General features: G+C 38.4%; 1 protein-coding gene across 3 annotated transcripts; it reads left to right on the forward strand.

Annotated features, from left to right (window-relative positions):
- Nucleotides 1-5,559: 5,559 nt before the first annotated feature.
- LACTB2 (lactamase beta 2) lies at nucleotides 5,560-22,174 on the forward strand. 3 transcript variants are annotated; one of them, XM_040081455.1, is made up of 8 exons: nucleotides 5,560-5,756; nucleotides 6,319-6,482; nucleotides 7,796-7,919; nucleotides 11,290-11,468; nucleotides 15,417-15,565; nucleotides 17,315-17,396; nucleotides 19,975-20,037; nucleotides 21,925-22,174. In XM_040081455.1, exons 1-7 carry the CDS (start codon nucleotides 5,635-5,637, stop codon nucleotides 20,016-20,018), a joined length of 864 nt encoding a protein of 287 aa, XP_039937389.1. In that variant the 5' UTR covers nucleotides 5,560-5,634; the 3' UTR covers nucleotides 20,019-20,037; nucleotides 21,925-22,174. The 3 variants fall into 3 exon arrangements, with proteins under 3 accessions (XP_039937389.1, XP_058279073.1, XP_039937398.1); XM_058423090.1 differs by having other exon boundaries at nucleotides 19,975-22,174; XM_040081464.1 differs by having other exon boundaries at nucleotides 17,315-17,392; nucleotides 19,975-22,174.
- Nucleotides 22,175-23,270: the final 1,096 nt, after the last annotated feature.

The raw sequence follows: 23,270 nt of genomic DNA on the forward strand, positions 1-23,270 counted from the left end.
TTACAGGTGAACTCAATTTAGCAGGGGGTTTGGATTAGACAATCTTCAGAGGTCTCTTCCAACCCCAATTGATTTGTGACTCTGAATTTTTTATGTCTGAAAATTTGTGTATGAACCAGCTTAAGAGTTTATTAGTAGGGTTCATTCAAGAAAATTACAAAGGAAACATAATTTACTCTATATAACAACATGTCATTCTGAAACTTGAGTACCACCTTTGTCAAGCTGTATCTATGGTTTTTAGAACAGATTAAAAACAAAAGCTAAAATTAAACAAAACAAAACAAGCAAGTTCACTATTTGACTGTTACAGGAAGCACAACAGTAACAGGTTAGTCAATACCTGGATTCAAACAGAAAGTTCTTTGGAAGATATTTTATGGCCAAATAAGGCAAGATACCAAGGTTCACATTTAATGACTAATACTGTACCAGACATTCAGGTGACAAGGAGTAGCCTCTAATCTTGCACCTGAAATGAATAAAAAAGATAACAGGATTCCTCCTCTACAGCCTCCCTGTCCTTTTTGTATGTGAGCACTTCACAAAGAGGAATATGAGAATGGAAGATTTACAGGCAGACTCCTCTGAAATAACAACACGAAGAGTAGCTGTGAGCCAGGGGATTTCTACTCCTGACAAGCCTACCATCCAAACTGCTGTCATGTCAGCAGTCTGCAGACCTGTCTGGACATCTTGGTGCTATTTGAAGCCATCAGGTTAGCTGAGATAAATGAAGAGCCACACATTATCAAGCATGTCAACTTGCTCACTGTCTCACCATTATCTTGAATAAGAATTCCAGTCCTGAAAGAGCCTTGGAACAGCTGAGAAGACACAAGCAGACACATATTTTGCTCATGGCAACCTAAAAAATTGTCTACCTGACAATCACAAATCTCTAATCACAAATGTCCGTGGTCTTAATTCCAAATCCAACCACCAACACAGGTGCTCACAGGTGCACATGAAATCACTGTTGAAGATCCCAGCCTTTACTAGCCCTACATTTTATGCATAATCGCACTCCAAAGAGCACAACGGTCTCAGTACCAGGTGGGGTTCAATAAAGTGCCACAGGAGAGAGTGTCTTGTATCAATCAGAATTAAGTTGTCCCCAATCTTATTAAACATATGAGATCTATGACAGGAGCAGGAAGAGTAAACTATCAGTCAACTGTCAGTCAACACAAATATAAGCCCCCTCTAAAAACATTTTGTGATACAGAATCATTTTGTGATAAAGCAGAAACAATAAAATTGGATTAGCAAGGCTTCAGTTCTCACTACATATTTAAAATTTTATTTTAAAATGCAGTTACCTTAATACTGGCCATGGATAGAGGGTTTTTTCACTTCAAAAACTGTAGATTTCCACATTCATGGGTTCCCCATCCATACCTTTACAAGACTTGCAATCCAAGGAAATTAAAGAGCTTACTGATATAACACAAAGTGAAACTCAAATCATATGGAAACCATGTGACACAGTTAATGATTTGCTATCTGTAGAGAACTGTCCTTCCTATGATTGTATTATAAAAATTGCATTCTAAAAATTTGGTATAGAAGTCACTGTTAATAATAAATACTAAGTTTAACGGATTATAAATGTCTCTTCAATAAAATCATTTAACAATTTACTTCATCAAAGTAAAAAAAAAAAAATGAAAACACTTTGCCTCTGTATATTTCTGTATCTGTGCATTCATTTTCAAATTTATACTTTAGTTCACTAGACCTGTTGAGCAAAAACCAACAGATATTTCTGGAAACACAAGCGTATGTGTACGTGATTATATATATTCATATGTATGCTTATATATATTCATTCATTTGTACACCCATGTATATATCCCAAGGATTTATGCAAGAAGAACAATCTTTTCGGCTATAATTAAAAAATGCAGTACAATGCAGTTTTAAAATATCCTTTCTGTGCAATGATGCATGAAGAGACTGCATGTGGCCAAGGACAGGTGATTAAAATTTTTCTTCTCTGGTAAAACTACAGGTGTTTGCAAGAGTCTGCCCCAGCTGAGCTGTTGGTACTCAACATGAAATTTTTATGCATGTTTAAAACAGCTGCAGGGTACAAGGCACAGGTGTGATTCCGCCTCTGTGACTGTGCTGCACAGGGCAATGCTCACCCTCAGCCTGTAGCTTTTCTAGTTCTTGGGACAGGAGGTACAATCCTCAGGGTCTCCATAATGAACATGATATGAACCCTTGTCTTTTTTTGGGTGCCTTTCTGCTTCTCCCTTACACTTCAGGAACATCCTAGTCCTAAGTAGTCCTTGCAGTGCTTGAAAGACCATTACGTCAGCCAAGTCACAAATTCACTATTATGACTTGTGTTAGTAAAAAAAAAAAAATTACAAAAACTCTATGAGGCATAGGGAAGGGCAAGGTTTGTGTACCTGATTCTTGGAGTGTAAATCAAGCAACCCACAAGATAAATTACTGGCTGGATGATTTCTTTGTTTTCTGGTTAGACTTGGCATCAAAGCAAGCACAATTCTAAATTGTGAAAAATATCCTATGGTATTCAGTACATATCCTTTTATTTGCTTCCAAATGTGGGTAAGAAGGACTCCCCAAGTATTTATAGGCACTGATGAGCCTTCTCTTCTCCAGACTGGACAGTACCAGCTCTTTCAGACTTTCCTTATTAGAGAAATGCCCCCGGCCCTTCATCATCTCCCACAGACCTGCTGATCTGACTGTTTTACATTTTATACTCAATGTTGCCCCTCCATGCAGGAATCTTGCAGCCCATGGCCTTTCTCTCTGCAAAATCTGCTCCACTTCTTTCTGGTTTAAGGTCTTTTTACTTATTTCTGTAGCAGATAAAAAGAATAAAAATATCATGAAAGAGAAAGAAAAAATCTGCAAGTAAAAAATCCTCTCAACAAGATATTCATGTGTCAATGGCTATGAAGATAAGTCTCTCAAGACATTTTCTATCTGCTGTTCAATTGATTCTGACTAATTATGGCAAAATTACCTGTTTGTGCTTAATTCCTATTAGGCTATTACACAGCCACAGTGTAGAGGCACTTGTCCCCAACATTTATGCTTAAAATGTGAAAAAGCCAACTGCCAGTACTCAAAGATTTCTTGAGTGCTAAAAATTCGAACCTTTTAGGATTTTCAGAAACACCAGTCTGTGTCTTGTGTATCTCATAATTGTTACAAAATTAATCATTGTATATCACCAACAATCTAATTTTAGGTTTATTTATTTTTTATTTAGGAAACTCAGCTGGTTTTGTGGGTTTTTTTACAGGCAGCCTACCTGCTTCAGAACATTCTCCGACCCCCCCCCCCCCCCCGCCCCAATCTAACAATGCAAAACAGTCAGAGAACAAAAAGAACCTGAAGGTATACATTCACCTTTTCTTGCACCACAGCAGAGCATAATAGCAGAACTTTCACTACGTGCCTATTAACCTCTGTATTATAAGAGAAACAAAGGATTTTTTTTAAACAGATGGGCTTGTGCAAGCAATTAAGGTGATCAAAGAACGTCTACCTCGTCCTCCAAAGGCACCATTGCTGCCACCTACAGATGAAACAAATTCACAGCTCCTGCCTAACATCAGAAAATACTTTACCACAGGACAGCAAGAGTAGTAACAACTATTCCCCGGAGAACAAGTCTACAGCCCCCCAAACAATTCTTAATTTGGGAACAACAACAACAACAAAATATTGTTAAAAATAATGGCACCTTACTGAGTTATCAATGACATCTAAAATTCAGATATATAATTTTGGAAACCTTCTCTAAACATTCAGAATTTTCTTAAAAACAGAAAACCATTTAAATACACAACTTGCCTTGGCTTAGGTAGTAGCTTCTTCTAATGACTAAACTAAACTTTACCTGTAGACTGATAATGGGTTGAATGTACCAATAGCTATACAAATATGCTACAAAATAAGCATAAGAGGGTATATCAGGATTAGGTAAATTCCAGGTCTAGTCACAGTTTCTTACAGAAGAGCATACATGCAAATGATATGGGAAGAGACTAGAATATTTTGTATGGGGTTTTCTTGATTATTTCAGCAGCTTACCTGCACACATAAAACCTTCTTTCCTTTGACCTGAAACATCCCTTTTGTTGTCTGTAGTTCATGCTTTAATGAGCATGAAAATAAAAGAATAAATGTAATAGTTTTATATCTCAGATAAGTAAATGGGTATCTCAAATAAGTAAGGATTTATCAGATAAATCAAGGAAATTGGCTTGAAGGCCTAAATATAGGGATTACAGTTTCTAGCTGTGGCTTTGTATTGCTAAGATCACCTTATAACAGGTACCATATGAGATTTTATATAAAATAATCTGATAACATTTGAAATTCTAATATTAGTAAAGTTACCTGCAGTAATATTATCCGCTTTTATTTCAGGTTAAATTATGTTTATTCTTCATTTACATGTAGTTTAAGGAGAGTACAAGTCTACCCTATGTTCTTTAACAATGTCACGTGAAAGGCAGTTAATCGGGGATTCAGAGGAGACGCCGCAAAGCCAAACTGGTAAATTTCAGCACCTTGCAGGATCTACAATGAATGCTGCTTGCAAACACATTATTTCTACTTGGATGATAGTGACATAATTTCACGAAATCACAGGATGGCTGAGCTGGGGAGGGACCACTGGAGTTCATGTTTGAAGCCCCAGCTCCAGCAGGGCCACCTAGAGCCAGTTGTCCAGGACAGTGTCCAGAGGAGCTCTGAGCATCACTGAGGACGCAAACTCCACAACCTCCCTGGGCCCCTCGTGCCAACTCTTGGTTATCCACATAGTGAAAAAGTGTTTCCTGATGTTCAGAGTGAACATCCCGTGTTCCAGTTTGTGCCCACTGTCCTGGCACTGGGCACCATGACAGGACCTGAGGCAATTGCCTGGCTCTGTCCACTACACGCCCTCTCTTCACGCTGATGAGATTTCCCCGAGCCTCTTCTCCAGGATGGACAGCGCCATCTCTCTCCGCTACTTTTGACAAAAGAGATCTCCAGTCCGTTCATCACCGTAGTGGCCCCTTGCTGGACACCCTCCAGTAGCTCTCCAATTTTATTAAAAATGCCGAATCCTAGATAGCGCCAATGTGCCGTGCGGGAGCATACGCAGCTGTAAGTGGGCGTGTTCCAGGGATACAGAGAAGGCGCATCTGTCTCTTACAACAAATCTCTTCTGGGAAAAGCCGGCAGGGCGCGGACATGCCTCTCACTGGGCATCAGCGAGGAACCGATCCGGCACGGAGAACTGAATTTCACCGAGGAGAGGCCTCCTCCACGAAGGAGAACTTTAAGCGCCTGGACCACCGCGGCGTTTGTCGTTAGCAGCCGGCTTTCACCCGCACACCCGCGGCCGGCCCGCCCCGCCGCGGCACGGAAACAGCCGCCCCAGAGGCGGGCGGAAGGCGCCGCGGCCGGGCAGCGGGAGGCGGAGCACGGGCAGCGGGAGGCGGAGCACGGGCAGCGGGAGGCGGAGCACGGGCAGCGGGAGGCGGAGCACGGGCAGCGGGAGGCGGAGCACGGGCAGCCGGGGCTTCCGTCCGCCCGTCCTGTGGCGTCGTGAGGGAAGCGGAGCCGGGGGTTCGGGCGTTCCCTGCAGAGATGGTGTCGCTGCTGCCGCGCATCGAGCGGCTCTCGTCGCGGGTGGTGCGGGTGCTGGGCTGCAACCCGGGGCCCATGACCCTGCAGGGCACCAACACCTACCTGGTGGGCACCGGGCACAGGTACCGACCCTGCTCGGGGAACGGGGCGGGGCGCGGCCGGCGAGGCTCCGGTGCCCTGGCCCCGCTTGGGGACCGTGCGGTGCCTCCAGCTCGAGAGGCCGCTGCCGGCCTGTTTCCAAATCCCGTAGTCAGCGTTAAAAAGAGAAGAGAAACCGTACGGCGTTAAATTTTAGGAGCTAGTGCCCGGAGGCGGCTTGGGCGGGTGGGATGTGCAGTCTCGAGTCCAGGCGACCCTTGGGCCGCGGCCGGGAATTCCGTGAGGGAAGCGGGCGAGTGCCGCAGGCCGCGCAGCTCCCCCGTGGTACTAAACGGTGGCTTCTGCCCCTTGCCGCGGAGTTGTGAACGTATGGTCTACATTTATTACCTATCCCACCTTTTAAATTGTTATGCCACGGGGGTGGAATGTCATCAGGAGGCAAACGGTGGCGTCTGGATATGGAGACATCCATTATTGCTAAATTTCCATCGGTTGGTTTATTTTATTGTTATTACTCGGCTGTCACTTGGGCACTTTATTCTCTGATGTGTGTGTGTCTCTCCCTTTTTTGTGGTCCGTGTGTAGAAGAGTCCTTATTGACACCGGAGAGCCAGCTATTCCTGAATATATCAGCTGTTTAAAGCAGGCACTGTCAGAGTTCAACATCGCAATTCAAGAAATTTTAGTGACACACTGGCATCGTGATCATACTGGTGGAATACCTGATATCTGCAAAAACATCCCAAATGGTAGGCTAGAGATTTCAGATATTGCTGAAAATGTTAGATGCATGGCAAGAAAAACATTAACCGAATGCTTCTGTGCAAATAAACTGGATTATTCTTCTGGAAGTGCTGTATAAATGACATGCAGTTTCATGATTCTGTTGCAGTGTGTAGGTTGAGAGCAATGAATAATCTGAATGTAACAGACTTAGTTCTCCTTCAATACCTGTGCATACTTTCATAGTGATTTTGTGTGTGTGTGTGTGTGTGTGTGAATAATGAAAACCTAGGTTACTATCAGCATGGTATTAAGAGATGTGAGAAAAACTTGATACTGCTTCTGTTTTACTTGGACAGCAATGATAAATTTATTGTTATTTTGACTTTTGTAGAAACAAATAGCTTGAATTTTGAAAAATAAATGTTCATAACTTTGGGATTCCTTACAGGAGTCCATTAGTAGTTGCTGGCAGATTCATAGGCCTCAGAGCAGGAGGGGAAAGCAGTAGAGCAGTCTACAAGTAAAGTCTGATCTAAAATTGTGTACTCCATGTTGATAAACAGTAAGGGATAAACATTTCTGTGTTGGCATCTGAGAAGAGAATAAGCAGTATGGATAATGTGGTAATTCTTAACATTGTTGGACTTTGTCACAAGCTTTGTCACCGGCTTAATTTTGTAAAGCTGCCAGGTGCTTATCTGCAACAAAGCTTGGGCACTACTGAAAACAATTGGCGTCTTGGAGAGGATTTTGGGCTCGCCAGCCTGTCAGTGTGGTCATAAAGACTAGCAAGGGATATGAATGCCTTTCTGGGTTGCTATCTATAGCTGTTCCAGCCAAGGTGCTTGCATTTTTTGCACTGTTCAGAATGATAAAAGCTGAGAGAAGTTACAGGTCAAAAAGTGTTCATCCACTTTTAGGCAGATGATGTTGAGTGATGCTTCTGTGAATCATAAAGCAAAAGGTGAGCACAGAAATCTTAGTGGCATTGCAAAAACTTGGGGGAATTGGCTCATAAGTAAAGAAGGAACATTTGTAAGGTGTAATAATTACTGATCTTTATTAATTTCATTTGTGATTTTTTTCCAACTTTAAATTTGTCGCTGGTACAGAGTGCTGTATTCAGAATCAGTGGCTTTCACTGTTTAGTGGTTTTGGCTCTGGAATAAGGTTGCTCTACAAATATAAAGTTAGTTTACAGAATTTGTTGTTTCTATTTTGTATTCATACTGTGTGATAATTAATAGTACTTATTCAAAAAGTAACCTGTCTGTGGAATTACCTTAGTGAGTGACAAATTCAAAACATTGTTTTCTTCGCTTTCCTTTAATATTAGGCTCGGAATATCGCATATGTAAGCTCCCTCGTGTCCCTTACCTTGAAGAAGCAATAGAAGGAGGACACAAATATTTTTATCTTAAAGATGGAGATATGATACAGACAGAGGGAGCCACACTCAGGTAACCATGAATGTCTGCAAGTTCGGTTTTCTTCAGAATTCTGACGTGTACAGGTATCCTGATTTCTAATGAGTGCCAATCCATGCATCTAATCTTTTCAGCACTTATGCATGTAGACTTCCTGTCATGATCCAACAGGATCTGTTAATACAAAGACATTGTTTTTTTGAATGAGAATTATCAGAAATTAGCCTTTGGATTTAGTCTTCGGACTCAGCAGAGAAATTAACAATATTTCCCTGGAAAAACACTTTCTCCAGAAAAATCAAATATGATTTTACATGGTTTCTCATCTCTCGGGTTTTTTCTCTGAGATTCAGGTGGTTTTAGAGTCTTTTTGCCCTCTGCAAAGCTCTGAGCCAAACGCAAGAAAGAGACTGAGTCTTCAGGTTCTGATTTTTCAAGGTTGCATGCTTCGTTTATTGCTTCTTATCTTACAAATTTCTCAGTGCCCAACAAAGGTCTGTGCAGCTGCTCGGGCATCTGGTGACTCCTCGGCTCCCCCCTGACTGGGAAGTCGTTATCTTTTATACTAATTGCTACGTATTCTTTATTTATCCTTATTTGCCAATACCTATCACTTATACTAAACAGGTCATCTCTACTTTGACCCGATCTCTTTAAACTACTTTGTGCCACCGTCACTGCTGAAAATAGAGTGAGGGAAGAAGAAAGAAGAAGCAGGAAACAACACCCAAAATCCTCCATCTTGCCCCCATTCACTTCCATACTAAAAACCCAAATCTACTGTTTCCTCACCCTGTGATAAGCTAAACTACTATCTTTCATACTCTTGTGGCTTGCAATCCTTCCCGCAGTGCAGGAAGCCTTTCCCATGGACTGAGATCAAAGCCAATGTCCCTCTGGGCTCTGGGCCAGGGTCCCAGACCCCCCTGTCCAGGTCTCTGACCCTCCAGGGCAGCCAAAGGAATGCCCTGGACTCCAACACTCATCACTCTTATATAATTAGTTACTATTAAAATTGTGGAAGTCTGGCCGGATTATTTAACATGCCTTTCTTTTTACTTTAAAAATATTTCTCTAAGAGAGTCTAAAACATTTAATACTTAAAATGATAAATTTTAGAGATTGAACCTATGAGGTTCTTATACCAGTTTTGGCACAAACTTGTGCCAGTTTTGGAGGACTTCTTTCTGTGGTGCATACTGCCTGTAAGTCTGAATGAATGTGAAACAGAAAGCTGCTGTGCCTCACGGAAGCACGCACACAATAAAAAGGTCTGACCATTCTGTTTTCAGTCTCCTTCCATTAACAAGGCATTATTCTTACAAGGACAAAGTTTGCTTGTTTTGCTTGTTTAGGTGGGAACTGTATCCCACTTGTGGAATATGTCACTTGGTTGATTGGAAGGAATAAAACATTTAAAAAGGGGTGTATTTTGTCCAAAAGCATTTTATTTTATCAGTGTAAAAATATAACTAAAAAGAGTATTATATTGCATACTGAAGACCTTTCACTACCCCAAGTGGCCCATGTTTGAACAAAAGTATGGAGATGGAAAATAATTTTTTTCATTTCAATCCAAGTCAGTCAAGGATTAGGACATTTTGAAATTTGGTGTTGTGGAGCACCAGGCTCCTGTTTTGTCTCAGACATTCTGACTTGCAACAGGGGGACTGTGATTGGCAGGGAGAGTCCCCTGGAGGTGGGACAGCAGGGTCCTGAGCCACCTTCCTTTTCTGCCTTCAGATTCATGCCTTCATCAGTCCCTCACTCCAACTTGGTGCCTGGAGGGCTCAAACAGACTCTGGATGTGCTGTTGTGGGAGCTGGGAGCTTGTTGAAGGGTGTTTTAAAATTACAGGGCTTGTAGCCTACACCTGTGAGAAGTTTGTTGTGACGATTGGGAGTCTGTTGAAGTGTGTCCTAGAAGTGAAGGGCTTCTGAACCAGCACTTCTGAGACCAAATAGTGGGCTAGCTTATACCAGAAAGCATGGGGATTCCCAGACACATAGTCTAGTGTCCTTGTTGATCCTGAAAAGAATTTATAACAAACATCACAGCCCCTATGGGTGGGCTGTGACAGGGGTAATTCAGCCAAACTTTATGGTTGATTAAAAGCAGGTATTCTCACCTGGGTTAATTCAGTAACCACTTTAAGGATACTCTTAGAACCACCACTGGTTGCGAAACAGCAGTATCTGCGTGTTAAATATTAGTCAGCAACCTTCAGGTTTTCAAGGTGTACCACAGCAAGAGGGCAAGACATGCTGGCAGCACCTCTCCATGCACTGTCCGGCATTCTCTTGCTATCTTCTCGTGTTAGTGGTTCGGCTTCCTGGTAAAATTTCATCAAGAGCTGAAGGATATCATTTCTCAAAGATGAGCTACAGCCCATCAGCACGATTTTGCTCTTGCCTCCAGAGGGCGATGGCTCACCTGTTTTCTGCTGAGCTCAATATTCAGTCGGAGCTGGAAGTCATTGCATCAGATGCTGCTGCATTTGCGGTCTCCCAGCCCTGCATCAACGTGGCTGGGAGCTGTTTAGCCTTGCCCTGTACACCACACTTGGCACCAGCTCTGTCAGTTCCTGGTCACTGCTTTGATGCATCTGCCATTAACAATTAGATTCTAATGGATATCAGCAGTGATGCTGGTTAGAGTCGTGCTATTTTCAGTCTGCATTAGCCTCGGCATAAAGTCCTTCTGCTTTTCAGAAATCATGGTGAAAGAACACCCCAGTGCAGCTCCTTGGCAGCTCAGGGTACCATATACTATATACATACCCACTGTCTCTGTGCTGCATGCCAATACAGTGCTCATGCAAGCTGTGGGTCCTTAATCCTTACCATGCAGGTATTTAATGCAGCTGAAGGACCATGGTTCTTTGTATTTGACAGCTGTGCTCCACTGTGCTGTGGGGCTTTCAGGGAAAAATAAATTTTCGGAGATTGAACTTTATCTGGGTCAGGTTCAGAAATGTGTAGTTAATTTCTAAAAGAATAGATACCATCCTTACCCTCCTTCCAAAGTACAGTGTGTGTATATCAAGAGCTTCAAGTGTTTCAATCTGGAAATAACATGTGAATTTTGTTTTTTAAAGCTTCAGAATAAAGCTCTCTGTAACTGAAATTCTGCATGGCTAGTCAGCTTCTTTAATGCATTTTTATTATGGTTTATCATGTGAGTAAAAGCATTTAGAGATGATTGGGGTTCTCTGCATGGTATAGGAAAATGGATTGGGATTAGGCAAAGTGATATCTGTTTACATCAACTTTTCCGCCTTTTTTGGTCAGTTTTTTTCTGGTTTCTTGTGGGCTGCTTTGCAAGTGTATTATTTTACCATCATTTGTTCTGGCTTGAAAAATGAAGCTATATGAAAAACATATGCTGTTTTTTCTTTGAACAGAGTTTTATATACACCGGGACACACTGATGATCATATGATTTTACATCTAGAAGAGGAAAATGCTATATTTTCTGGTGACTGTATTTTAGGGGAAGGAACAACAGTAATAGAAGACCTGTCTGATTACATGAAAACTTTGAAAAAGTTGTTAGACATGAAACCAGATTTGATTTATCCAGGTAAGTGGCTTTGGTTTTAACTGCATTCTTTTACTGTGTAGTTTTTTAATATCTCCTCTAAGAATTTGGAAACTATTATTACAATCAAACATCATTCCTGATGTAACAATTCAAGTTAATAAGCAATAAGCTAAGCTGACTTTGTCATGGTGGTTTGCAAAACTTGAAAATTTTCAGTGATAGGTATCTTTACTTTCTGAAATTTCTCCATTTGAGGATGAGTCTTGTCTTTCTGTGCCCAAAGACTCCAGGGGCCAATATCTTCCACTGTTTGAATCATACAGCAAATTTTTTTTTCTTATATTTTCTTATATTACTCTATCCCTGTGCTTGAATGTTATCCTGGAGGAATATGTTCTTTTCATCCCCCCCTACACTGTCAGTGTGAGTAAACTGGTAATGTTTTTTGAGAGTGTTGTGTGTCCTTTCCAGTACAGATTAATTACAAATTCATCTTGGAAAGCTGCAGATCTGTAAAGTGGTTGTCTTAGTTAATGACTTAGGTTAAATATGAACAAGCGCCAAGAGGCCAAAAATGTTCTAAAAATAAGTTGCCTATTCATTCAGTCTATGGCTTTCCTTTAATTCTTTTCCTCTCTCTTCTCCAAAGCTTGGGAATGCATTTACTTTTCATATATACCACATGTCTGTTTGACAGGACTATGTTTTAAGAATTCATTATGTAACTAAGGTTTAAGCTCCTCATTTGCTTTCTCAGAGCTGCATCTGAGGATTTTTTCTTACTTTTTCTGTTTCATCTTCAACTCGTCGTTCCAAGCTGCTGTATCTACGTTCTCAGTTGTGCCTTGTTCCATTAGCCATGTATGTTTAGCCTACTCTGTTGTGTGCACTCTTAAGTTAGCCTTCTTTTGAAGTACGTGTCCTTTAAGATCTAGGCATAAAAATGCTGTTTAAGAAAAATGTTCTTACATATTCCATAGATGTGCAGATTGATGTAGACAGAATAGTAACTCAATCATATTTATTGACTTAACTACTGTTAAAACAAACAATTTTTGAGTCTCCAGAATCTCAATCAAATGTTTTACTTTCTTTCTTTTTTAATACCTGCAAAATGCAGTATCCTCTAACTGAATTTCTGCCTTCCAAAAACCCCATATATGCCAAATTCTGTTTGCTTTATCAATTTTATCTTATGTTTCACTCTGTTCTTAATGGTTATGTGTCTAGATTACACATTCACCAAGGCTGAACATCTGTGCTCTTTATTTCTAAGTGTTTGCTACTGATTTAACTGCGTTCATACTGGACTTGCCCTTCAGAAGCCATTCTGACATCATGCATTTTCAGTGCATTTTCAGCTAAGTACTGAGATGGTTTGGAACCAACTTTTTTTTTCATCCATGCACCACAAAATGTTCACACTGTAGTGCAGAAGGTGCTATTGCCCAATCAGAATAATTGTTGATACAGTTGGGTAATTACAGCATTAGTTTGCTTTACCAATATGTTCTATATAAGCGGAGTACTTTGTGTTGCAATTCTAGGTCTTCCTGATTCTTGAACTGTTTCTCTTTCCCCCACCCATACTTTAGCACTCACATGTAGCCTCAGAATCGCATGAAATTTTGTAACAAACTGACTGCTCGCTGCCTGAGACTAGGTGAATTTTGTTAGTCCTTCCCCTTCCCTTTTAATTTAATGTGGGAATGACTTGGGCACAACACTCATGATACCTAATTACAGATACTACTTGATGAGAATCCTTGGGACAAGAAAAGGGCATTTTAGTCAGCAGAGGGCTCCCCATTCTGTAATAATAAACAGTGTTCCTTGGTAATACAGAACAAATATGGTACTGGAATTAGGAATCTGTGGAAGATTTCATGAGCCACTTGTTTTCTTCGCATCTGTCCTTTGTGCTGTAATTTAAAGTAAGAGAATCTCACATTTCACAATGTATTATGAGGAAGTAATGAATCTGTCTGATATTAAAGCTGAATTCATGGAAAGACAATAATATTTTGAGAGTGCTTTTCATATGCTCAAAAACATTTTACATTTATTCAGATATTAATCCATTTATTCATTAACACATAAATAACTGTGTTGCTGTCCTTGAAAAACGATGGATGGGAAAGTTCCACATCTGGATTTAGTTCCAAGCTTTCTAAGATCATTTTAATGTACTGTGTATGTAGTGCAGCATACACAGCTATGGATCAGATGATGTCATGGATATGAAGTCCCTTTAACCTTGCCAGATGTGGGTTCCATTTCAGGTTCTGACATATGTCTTGTAGTCTAAGTCACTTAAATCACTTGGAAGAGTAGGGGCAGGCTTTAAGAATGCCTTGTGATTCCATGTGCAACCCTTTATTTTGATTACTTAAGTGAGACTTCTGTCATTAGAGAATGCAAGAGAATGGACAGTTAACATAACAGTCTCTGCTTTGTGTACTGTGTCTTTTCTAAATTCTAAGTTTTGCATGTATAGATGGTAACAGTAGAGATACTGTTGTAATTTATTTGGTAAGGAAAAGTAGCTTCATATTAAATATGTTTGAAATCATTAAATATAAATGCACATGCCAGTGTAGTCTTATATTTACACGTTACATATCTTGTATTTATAATACTTATTTAAACAAGGTAAGTTTCAGTGTATACTTAGTAATTTCAAATGTGCTGAAGTGAGTAAGTAGAGATATGTATAAATATTTTGATTTGCAGGATAGATTCCTTTGAAACTCCAGTTCAAAACATGAAAGATCAGTTGCTCTTTTTCCATAAGCTGCCTCTCCTGAGGCAAAATAAGCTTTAATTTTAAGAGCTTAAAACCCATTTAATCAGTAAACTCAAAAGTACAAGTAAAGAATACGGTGAACCTCAAAAGAAACTGGTTTTGATTATACCAAATAACTTCTAAAAGAAAGCTATGGTTTTTACAGTTGTTTCTTTTCTACTGATTTTATAAATTACTTAGAGTTTACACTCAGAGGGCAGAGCTGGAAGTTGCTGCTGCTACTTCAGGTGAGTTTTACAGGCAAAGAAATAGGAAGCCTTGATATAAAAAGCACGTGATGAATATTTTGCAAGTCAATTCCTCTATAGGTAACACAATAACTTTAATTTCTATGCATGTAGCTCTCATGGCTGAACAGTATTTTCTCTGTCATTTTAATGTACCATGCGACAATATTTGATTTTTCATAAAGATTAGTGCTTTACCAATTAAGCCTTTTCATAACGTGATTCACAGACCTATCAGTAAGTGGAACATTTCTGATCTGCCAGTCAGTCCAGGAAAAAATGTCTTTTGGTTATAAACCAACCAGACCTAAAATGATCCACCTGTAACTTTCCCTGTATGTTCTGTTTTTCCTGCCCTGACACATTCCTACTACCTTACTTACTTGTCTTTTATTGATTTTTTAATCATACTTATGACACTTTTTAAAGGCATAAAATACAGTGTGTGAATCGCTTTTGAAGATTTGTTTGGGAAAATCAACCTGTTCACAATTAAAGATGTCACCTTGGTGTTTGCCCCAATAGGACAGTAGTACCAGAGTCCTTTGCATCAGCCATTATTGTTCTAAGGCCAGTATCAGTTTAAATCATTAGTATCAATATCCTTAGGGGAGAGGAAGACAGGCAGAGATAATACAATAACCTGACTCTCATCTTTTACATCTGCTCAGCAGTGAACTTCTTCCCTTTTTTCTAATGGCCTCAAGTAGTCTTCCCTTGCTTTCCTTATTCCATCTGAAGTATTCCCTTTTCCCCGTTCAGACTTCTAATATCCTAATTCTTCCTTTCCATCTTAATGCTTTGCAGATGCAGACTGTAATACAGACATTCAAACCTTTTTCTCGTGACTTTTAAATTTACTAGAGTTTACATAAGAATGTTTCAATTATTCAATAGCGTACTTAATTACAAATGTAAGTAATAGTGCTCTGGAACGTGTGTTTTGATTTTTAGGTCATGGCCCAGTAGTACGTGATGCAAATACTAGAATCCAAAACTACATTTCTCATCGACTTGCACGTGAACAGCAAATTCTAAATGTTTTCCAGAAGAATACTGGGAAATCATATACATCCTCGGAGCTTGTAAAGATTGTATACAAGGTAATTGTTGATTAAAAGTTTTTTGATCAAACTAAAGAAAATTTAGGTTAGGTTCATAAAAATTGTATGGAACGGTGTTGATCTTTGGTGAAAATCATGGTGGCTTTTTAAAAGTGATAAGAAATATTTCTGCCTATTCAGAGTTCACTTATGACTGTGCCTTTAAATTGTCTTGTTTAAGCATTAAATTGGAGTGAGGCCTGCATGATTCTTACAAACCTATTTATCTATCCAGGTCTTAGGCACAGTTTCTTAAGACTAAGTAAAATAAAACCTGTAGTGCTTGGTTCAGATGAAAAGTATGACATGGCTGTTAATTGTGGATTTTCCAAAGTGTATTTGGAGTCTCCTGGAGAGTGTTTGAAAATGTCGAGTTCTTGATTTATCAGTCTGCAGAAGTTCCACAAAGAAGGATACTGCAGCTCAGATGTTGGATAGCTTGTATGTGTCATTAGACTGGTGTAACAGTACTTTGTTGCTACTTCATCATCCTTCATGTAATCTCTGCAATTTTCCCCTGTGGTGCGGGGTTGCCCTCGTAACAAGCAGAGATAAGAGATGCAGCTTTTCTGCTTTGGAAGAAGATGTCAAAGTTGCCAATGGTTGTGGCTTGTGAGCAGGTCTGTAGCAGCTTCACAGTGCGTTTTTCATGATTCTGCTAATACGCAGTTTCCAAAAGAATGACAACATCACAATGGAACATTTTGCAGTGCTGACATACCATCACCTATGGCCCTTCAGCTTCTGCAGTTCTCCTGCCTGATCAGCTAGGTTTTCAGTATAGAGCTATTCTCATCTTTCTGTAAATCACAAACCACTTGTCCCAAATATATAAGAATTTTTTCAGTACTATCACAGCTTTATATTACAAAAAGAAGTATATGCTTTCAAAGCATTCTCAAGGTTCACAATTTATTTAATTAGTTTTCTAGTGAATTTTCCTTCCACACATATTATTTGAAGGGGTTTTTTTTTGTTGTTTGTTTGTTTTTTAATTTTCAAAAAGAGAAAAAAAGAGTTTTACCTTTAGGATGATAGAGCTGGGGGGGAAGGATTTTGAGCAGTTATTATGCAGTTATAGAAGGTTTGGGTTGGAAGGGATTTTAAAGGTCAGCAATTTCCATCCCCCCTGCCATGAGCAGAGACACCTTCCACAAGACCAGGTTGCTCAAAGCCCAATCCTTGAATCCTTCTAGGGATGGGGTATCCGCAGCTTTTCTGGGCAACAGATGTTACTGCTTTTTACACAATAAACATTGAAGAATTGTAAGAGATATTTTGTCCTCCTGAAGCTGTTGCATTTTTTTACATTGTTTACTTGTTTACAGATATTAATTGCTACAGGGATATTTAAACCTATGCAAATATTGTCATGGAATAGAAGTGATAGATATCTGTGGAGAAATATATCATAAATTTAAAAATACTCAGCTACACTGACAACCCAGGGCAGACGAAGCTCAGAAGAGGGGTCACCTTAGTGCTGGCCTAAGTTTTCATCATACAAATGGATAATGCAAAAAAAAAACGGAGCAAAGTAAACAAAAATGTGTTGTTAGACTACTCACTTAACTGGTGTGAAATTGATTTACTCATCTTAGTTTCCTGTTGTTACATAACTAACTGAATGTTTCCCTACTGATTCAGAAGAGGAAAATCTGTGGCAATAAACCATGGGTCCCATATGTTGAAAAAATAATAGATGGATACTTAAACAAATACAAAACGCATATTTTTTGTTCCCACTAGGAAATCCCTGATAATTTACTTCCAGCAGCAGAACATAACCTCCTAGTCCACTTGAAGAAGCTGGAAAAAGAAGGAAAAGTGTGTAAGTTGTGGTTGGAGGGAAGAAGGAGGTTCATTTTCATTTTGATGTTTTATGCACTATTTCTCATGTTATTTTAGTGTGTTATTTTCTAGGGGAAATTTTTTTTTTTTGCTATTTTTTGCAATAGCTGTCCATCAGACAAATTGAAGTAGAGTAATATACAGAATGGTAGTACAGTATTTACCAACTTTCAGAAAATATCTTACTAAGTATTTGAGAATTTAGATCTCAGATGTCTGCAATGCATATACCTTTAAATCTTTATTTATAACATACCAAAGAATACTTTTCTAATGCTAGCATTTATACCTTCCTGTACTTTCTGAAATTCATACCTAAATATGCATGTACAGAGCATTTTATGGGTTTACATTTAAGTTTCTGCCCATGCTAAATATTTTGCATATTTTTGTGTCTATGTGTTACAGAGACAGTTAAAATCATGCGGTGTAAATGTTTGCAATTTCTGATTAGTACGGTACCCAAGTAGAGCTGCTGTATTTCATTTATTGTTTCTACATTGTGCCTTTACTCTTAGTGAACAAGGTGAAGCATTCTATTTCTGTAATGGCATGTGCATATGGAAATGTTACTCAACCAAAACTTAGGAAAATACTTCTTCCTGTACAATACGTAACTGCACTCAGCACTGTCTATTTATAAATAAATAATTACATTAATTTACAGCTGTTGCAGATCTTCACCATTTACCAACCTGAATAACAACATGAAATTAGTGTATTTTTTAAAACTTAGACCTTCTATTTATCTTACTGATAGAATGGCTACTAAGTACTAACTGAACAATTGAGACTGAATTTTTGTAATAATAATGACAACCTGCTTTTTATTCAAAGAAAATAGACTAGAGTCACATGAATGCAATCCTTGCTGAAGTTCAGAAAATGTTCTCCTTGGGCTTATTTTGTGCAGAATGCCATAGAAACTTTACCAGCATGGTACTTACTGCACCAGCTTTTAGATGTTGTCTCAGTTCTTGGTTATTAACATACATCATTGACCTATGCATTTCTTCAGTTTTGTGCCATCAGATTCATCAAGGGCATGAGGTGCTGTTGCCTGTTTATCCCTTCCTTTCACTCTCAAAGTAGATCAAGCAACAGCATTTTCTGTTGAGATCAAGTAGCGGATAAATTAACTTTCTCTTTAAAGGTAGTCTTGCCTACAAGAGAGTCTGCATCTTGAATGCCCAGGAAATAATTTGGTTGAGTGAGCTACTGACTTAAAGGCTTGTTTTTTCAAAACCACCCTATTCATGTTTACTGAACAAAAATAACTCAGTTTTTCTCAGAAATCACATTTTAGTTTTGATGAAAGAGCAGATACAGTCATGTATCTTCTCACAAAGTATCAATTCTTTGAAATTATTAGAGAGGTTAAATAACTAGAGGAGATGCTAGTTAGAATAATTATTGGGACTCTTCTACTCCAGTTGGAGGCCCTTGATTCAGATGTGTATCTTGCTTTCCTGGAAGCATGAGGTGTTTGAAGTTTGTTTTGTTTTTTAAACTTGAATTTGTGCTCTTGGAGAAGGTAAGAAGCAATCTTCATCGGAACACTTGAGGTTGCTGGATTTTAAATACAAGCTTACCAGACCTATGGTAAACACTTATCATGTGACCTTTGCCCATTTTTCAGTTCAGAGTAAGAGCATCTGTTAAGGAAGACTGATTCTGTTGATTCTGAGCATGTAGCTTGTGTACTCGTGGTACTTACTCAATTTGATTTTAATATCCTTTGATGTCCTTTCCACATACTCCCAGACCTCGCAGCATCTCAAGTTTTCTTCTCATTATGGAAGACTTGAGCTGTAGACATAACACTGTCTTGCTTAATTTTCTCAAAATGTTTTTCCAAAGGAGCATCTTGTCAGTATCAATAATGAATGTGACAGGCATATTAACAACCTTACAAGTGAGTTGCTCGCTGCAAATGATGGCCATATGCTGCCTGCTGCAGTCATTAATTAACCACTTAATACTAGGGATTGTGGATTTTGTTGGTACTTAACTTTTATAACTGTAATTGGGAGCAACACTGCCTCTTACTTAAAACAAAAATAATGTCTTGTAAGCAGGAGTGTGGCACAATTCACACATGTAAGCGTTATCCCATGGCTGGATATAAATAATTTGGTCATTGTTTCACATCACAGCTGATGAAGAGGTAAAAAAAATTGGCTATTCTTAATTTGGCACCACAGACTTTTTCTGTGTAAAGGTTATAAATTTCAGAAAATACAACAAGTGCTCTGCTACCTCAGACTTCTTAATATCTAGAAAGTTTGCTATAAATACTTTAAATAACTAGAGGATTATTAAAACCTTTTTATTAATCACTGTTTATACTGCTAGGTTACATTGTGAAACAGTTAATGTTTATCACCTTCAATTAAAACTGAACACTGGAATGAAGGAAAGTATTTCATTAGTTTTAATTAAAAATGTCATGTGTAGACATACATATGCGTGTACAGGTTAAGTTTGGGATAATCTGATGTTTATAAATAAAATCTAAGTATTGGTTTGTGACTAATTTGGTTTCTTTTTCTTAACAGTACGTGATGAAACTCCCAGCTTCAGATGGAAAAACAATTTATAAGTTAGGCAAGATTGCTGAGGCATGTATATAATCTGCACTGTTGCTGTATGAAAAATCATAACAATGAACTAGGGCTGTATGTAAAATAAAAACTAATTTTTGTTTATTTTTTAAAAAAGTGATAACAGTTTTAAAACAATGTTACAGTAAGTTAACTAACATTTTTCATTGATTTCATATTCTATTTTATTGGAATTTTAAAATACCCTGGTGGGTAGTTAATAAAATTGAATGAGTGTGAAGCATAGAATCTTACTTTTGTTATAAAATCCTGAGTTTTGTCATTGGTGGCAAAAGACAAATAGCAAGGTCTTACAAATTTAATATTATAATATCTTGTAGAAATATTATAAACTTAATAATTTACATATATTAAAGAATTCTTTAGTAAAAAAACCCAGAAAATATGTTATTCTAAACCTGGTTTCACCTGCTTGTGCTTCTCAAAAAGTGATTTTCTAATAAGTTATCTGTATATTCCAAAAAACCAAGTTATTTTTGCTAACAGGTATAAATACTGGGGTTTATGTTGCTTTTCTAATTCAGTTGACTGTGCTCATCCTCACTGGTTGCTCAGTGCAATACGTTTTAGCAAACACTGAAAGTAATTTCAGGGGTTTGGGTTTTTTTGGTGGAAACACCATTTCTATGGAATTCATTCAAAGGATTCATTAATTTTAACTAATGAGTATCAAAAAATGCATAGAGTTGGAGCAGACTCTTAAATTCTTTATAAGATTCTGCAAGTATGTGATTAAAAAGCTGTATAAATTGAGATGTGTATTACATGCCATATGAAGTTAACCTTGTCTGTGACATTATGGCTCACAATCTTCAAGTTTTTCTACCAATCCACTTAAAGTAAAATATTCCTAACTAAAAGGTTGCATTTGGTTGTAAGATACTGTACAGTGTATTAAAATATGTTTGGAGATTAATTTAAAACTGCAAGTTCAGTTCTCTGTGAACCTTACACTTGCAGAATAGTACATAAATATTTGCATTACTTTGTATATTCAAGGTGTGTGACATTTGATGATATGTACATTTCTAAAAAAAACAAGAGCAGTTCTGAGATGTTTGAAAATATCAAGGACAAATACATGTTCTTGAAAACCTTTCACCATTCAATCCTGTCCCCTCATTTGTGAAACATGCATATAAGTTTGAGTACTTAAGGCATGTCTTAATAATTGTCATTATTTTATGAAGCTGGTCATATTTGTTCTGATCAGCTGAGACAAATCCAACACAAGAATACTTAGAGGAATAGCAACCCCAAACTGAAATCATATTCTGAAGTAGTAGGCAGACCCCTGAAGAAGGGGAATAATTACTTTCTGCTAAAATTATGTTTCTTGCAAACCTCATTGATCTGAAATTGGGCCACATAATGACTCATGTTCACTTTTAACTTTTTCTGCAGTGCCATTTTGAGGTCTTTCTCAGGTCTCCTAGGTTTCCTTCCTATTGTATTTTCTATTTACTTACATTTTTCCAGACACTTTTTATCCCTTCCTCCCACAAACTTTTTTTTTCTTCAATTCCTTCTAAAATAATTACTCAGTTTTCAAATGGACTTCTCTCCATTAATAATTAGTTTTCCTGTAGCTATTCCATGAATTAATAGTTACCTTTTCCATTGTTAGGCATAAAAATGTAATTATCACTGCTTTATTGAAAAAGATAACTCACATGCTCTGAATGGTGTCATTTTGCTTCAAGAAAACAGAAATATTAGTGAAATGACAGTTTTCTGTCGTGAGGTCTGAGAATGTAAGACAGCAGGAAATCGGCATGAAGAGGTGATGTCTCATTATCTTTCTGAGCAAAAGAAAAAAATCTAATGTCACAATGCTTTTCTTCTGTTTTGTATGATTTTTGAAATACATGGAAATGGCTTTAGAATGCACTTAAAGAATTGTTGGAACTTGCAAGCGGTGAAGAAAGCAAGAGGCTACAAAGAGAAAACCATGTTCCATGCTGTGCTGCAGCAAATGCCTGACATCTTAAAAAACACCAAGGAAAAAGGCTGTTTAACCAGAGAAGTCATTAATGGTTGTGTATGGTGGTTTTGGAATATTGTGAGCAGAAATTGCACTGTTGCTAAGTGTACATATAATAATAAAGGATACTTGGCTATGGCATCTTGAAAAGGTCTCAAGGCTCCTTGTTGATTATATCAAATGAAATGTTTATTTTTTAAAAGGTGACAATGTAAGATACACCATGTGTGTATAAAAAGGGAGATTAGCCCATTCACATCCCTCATGTGAACATGTTCATCTATGCAGAATGCATTAGAAGTTACAAATAAAAAGAGGGGACAGGGCTGTTTCTGTCTTACCAGGTTAGAAGGGCTAATACCAGTTGCTGGGATAACTTTCTAAACAGCTGGGATGAGAATGAAGCACAAACCGTGTTTCCAGCCTTCCTGCCAGCTAGTTTCAAGATCCTGTCCTGAGAGGCAACATCATTTATTACATTTAAGACCTAGACATTTGATGGTAGGTATCATCTTTCTGAAGTTTTCCATTCTGTTCCTTCCTGATTTGCTTATTTATGTTTTTCATAAAATGTTGTTCTTGGTTGTATCTCTAAGCATCTTTCATGACTCATAAATTCAGGGAAGGTTCCCAGATAGAAAGCTGTTAGTGTCTTGTTACTGCAGGTAATCGTATGCTTCCTGCCAAAGTCTCCATGGTCTTGCCACCTGAAACGCTGGGTTTGCTTTGCTTTGCTTTGCTTTGCTTTGCTTTGCTTTGCTTTGCTTTGCTTTGGTTGGCAAGGTTTTGGGACACACACATGCACATAATGGTGGCTTCTGCAATAAGATGCTAGAAACTCTGGCTCAGATTGTAGGGAACTTCCTAAATAATATAATAATTTTGAAGCCTAGTGTTGGAAAATACGGATGTCTGGAAAGAAACTGGCAAACATTGACCAGCCACCCTTGGTAAGCAGCAGACTGAGGGCTAACCATCCCACTTTGCCTCTGAAGTGCCGTATGAAATTTCATGTGGCAGAAGAGGGAACTCCTGGTAAAACGAAGGTGTGGAAACTTCAAGTGAGCCTTGTTTTCCGTTTCAGTGTAGCAGTTTACAGTGTATCATCAGGACAAATATGCAGCCAAGCTGAAACCAAGGGCCTGTATGACAGGATATCTAGCCAGGCAATTGAGGCACTTGCTGATTAAAGCTTGAGGAAAGCATGTCTTGTCCCAGTTAAGTCCTGTGGAGATGAGATAACCTG

The sequence above is a fragment of the Hirundo rustica genome, chromosome 1 (assembly GCF_015227805.2).
Source record: "Hirundo rustica isolate bHirRus1 chromosome 1, bHirRus1.pri.v3, whole genome shotgun sequence".
Classification (NCBI taxonomy): Eukaryota; Metazoa; Chordata; class Aves; order Passeriformes; family Hirundinidae; genus Hirundo; species Hirundo rustica.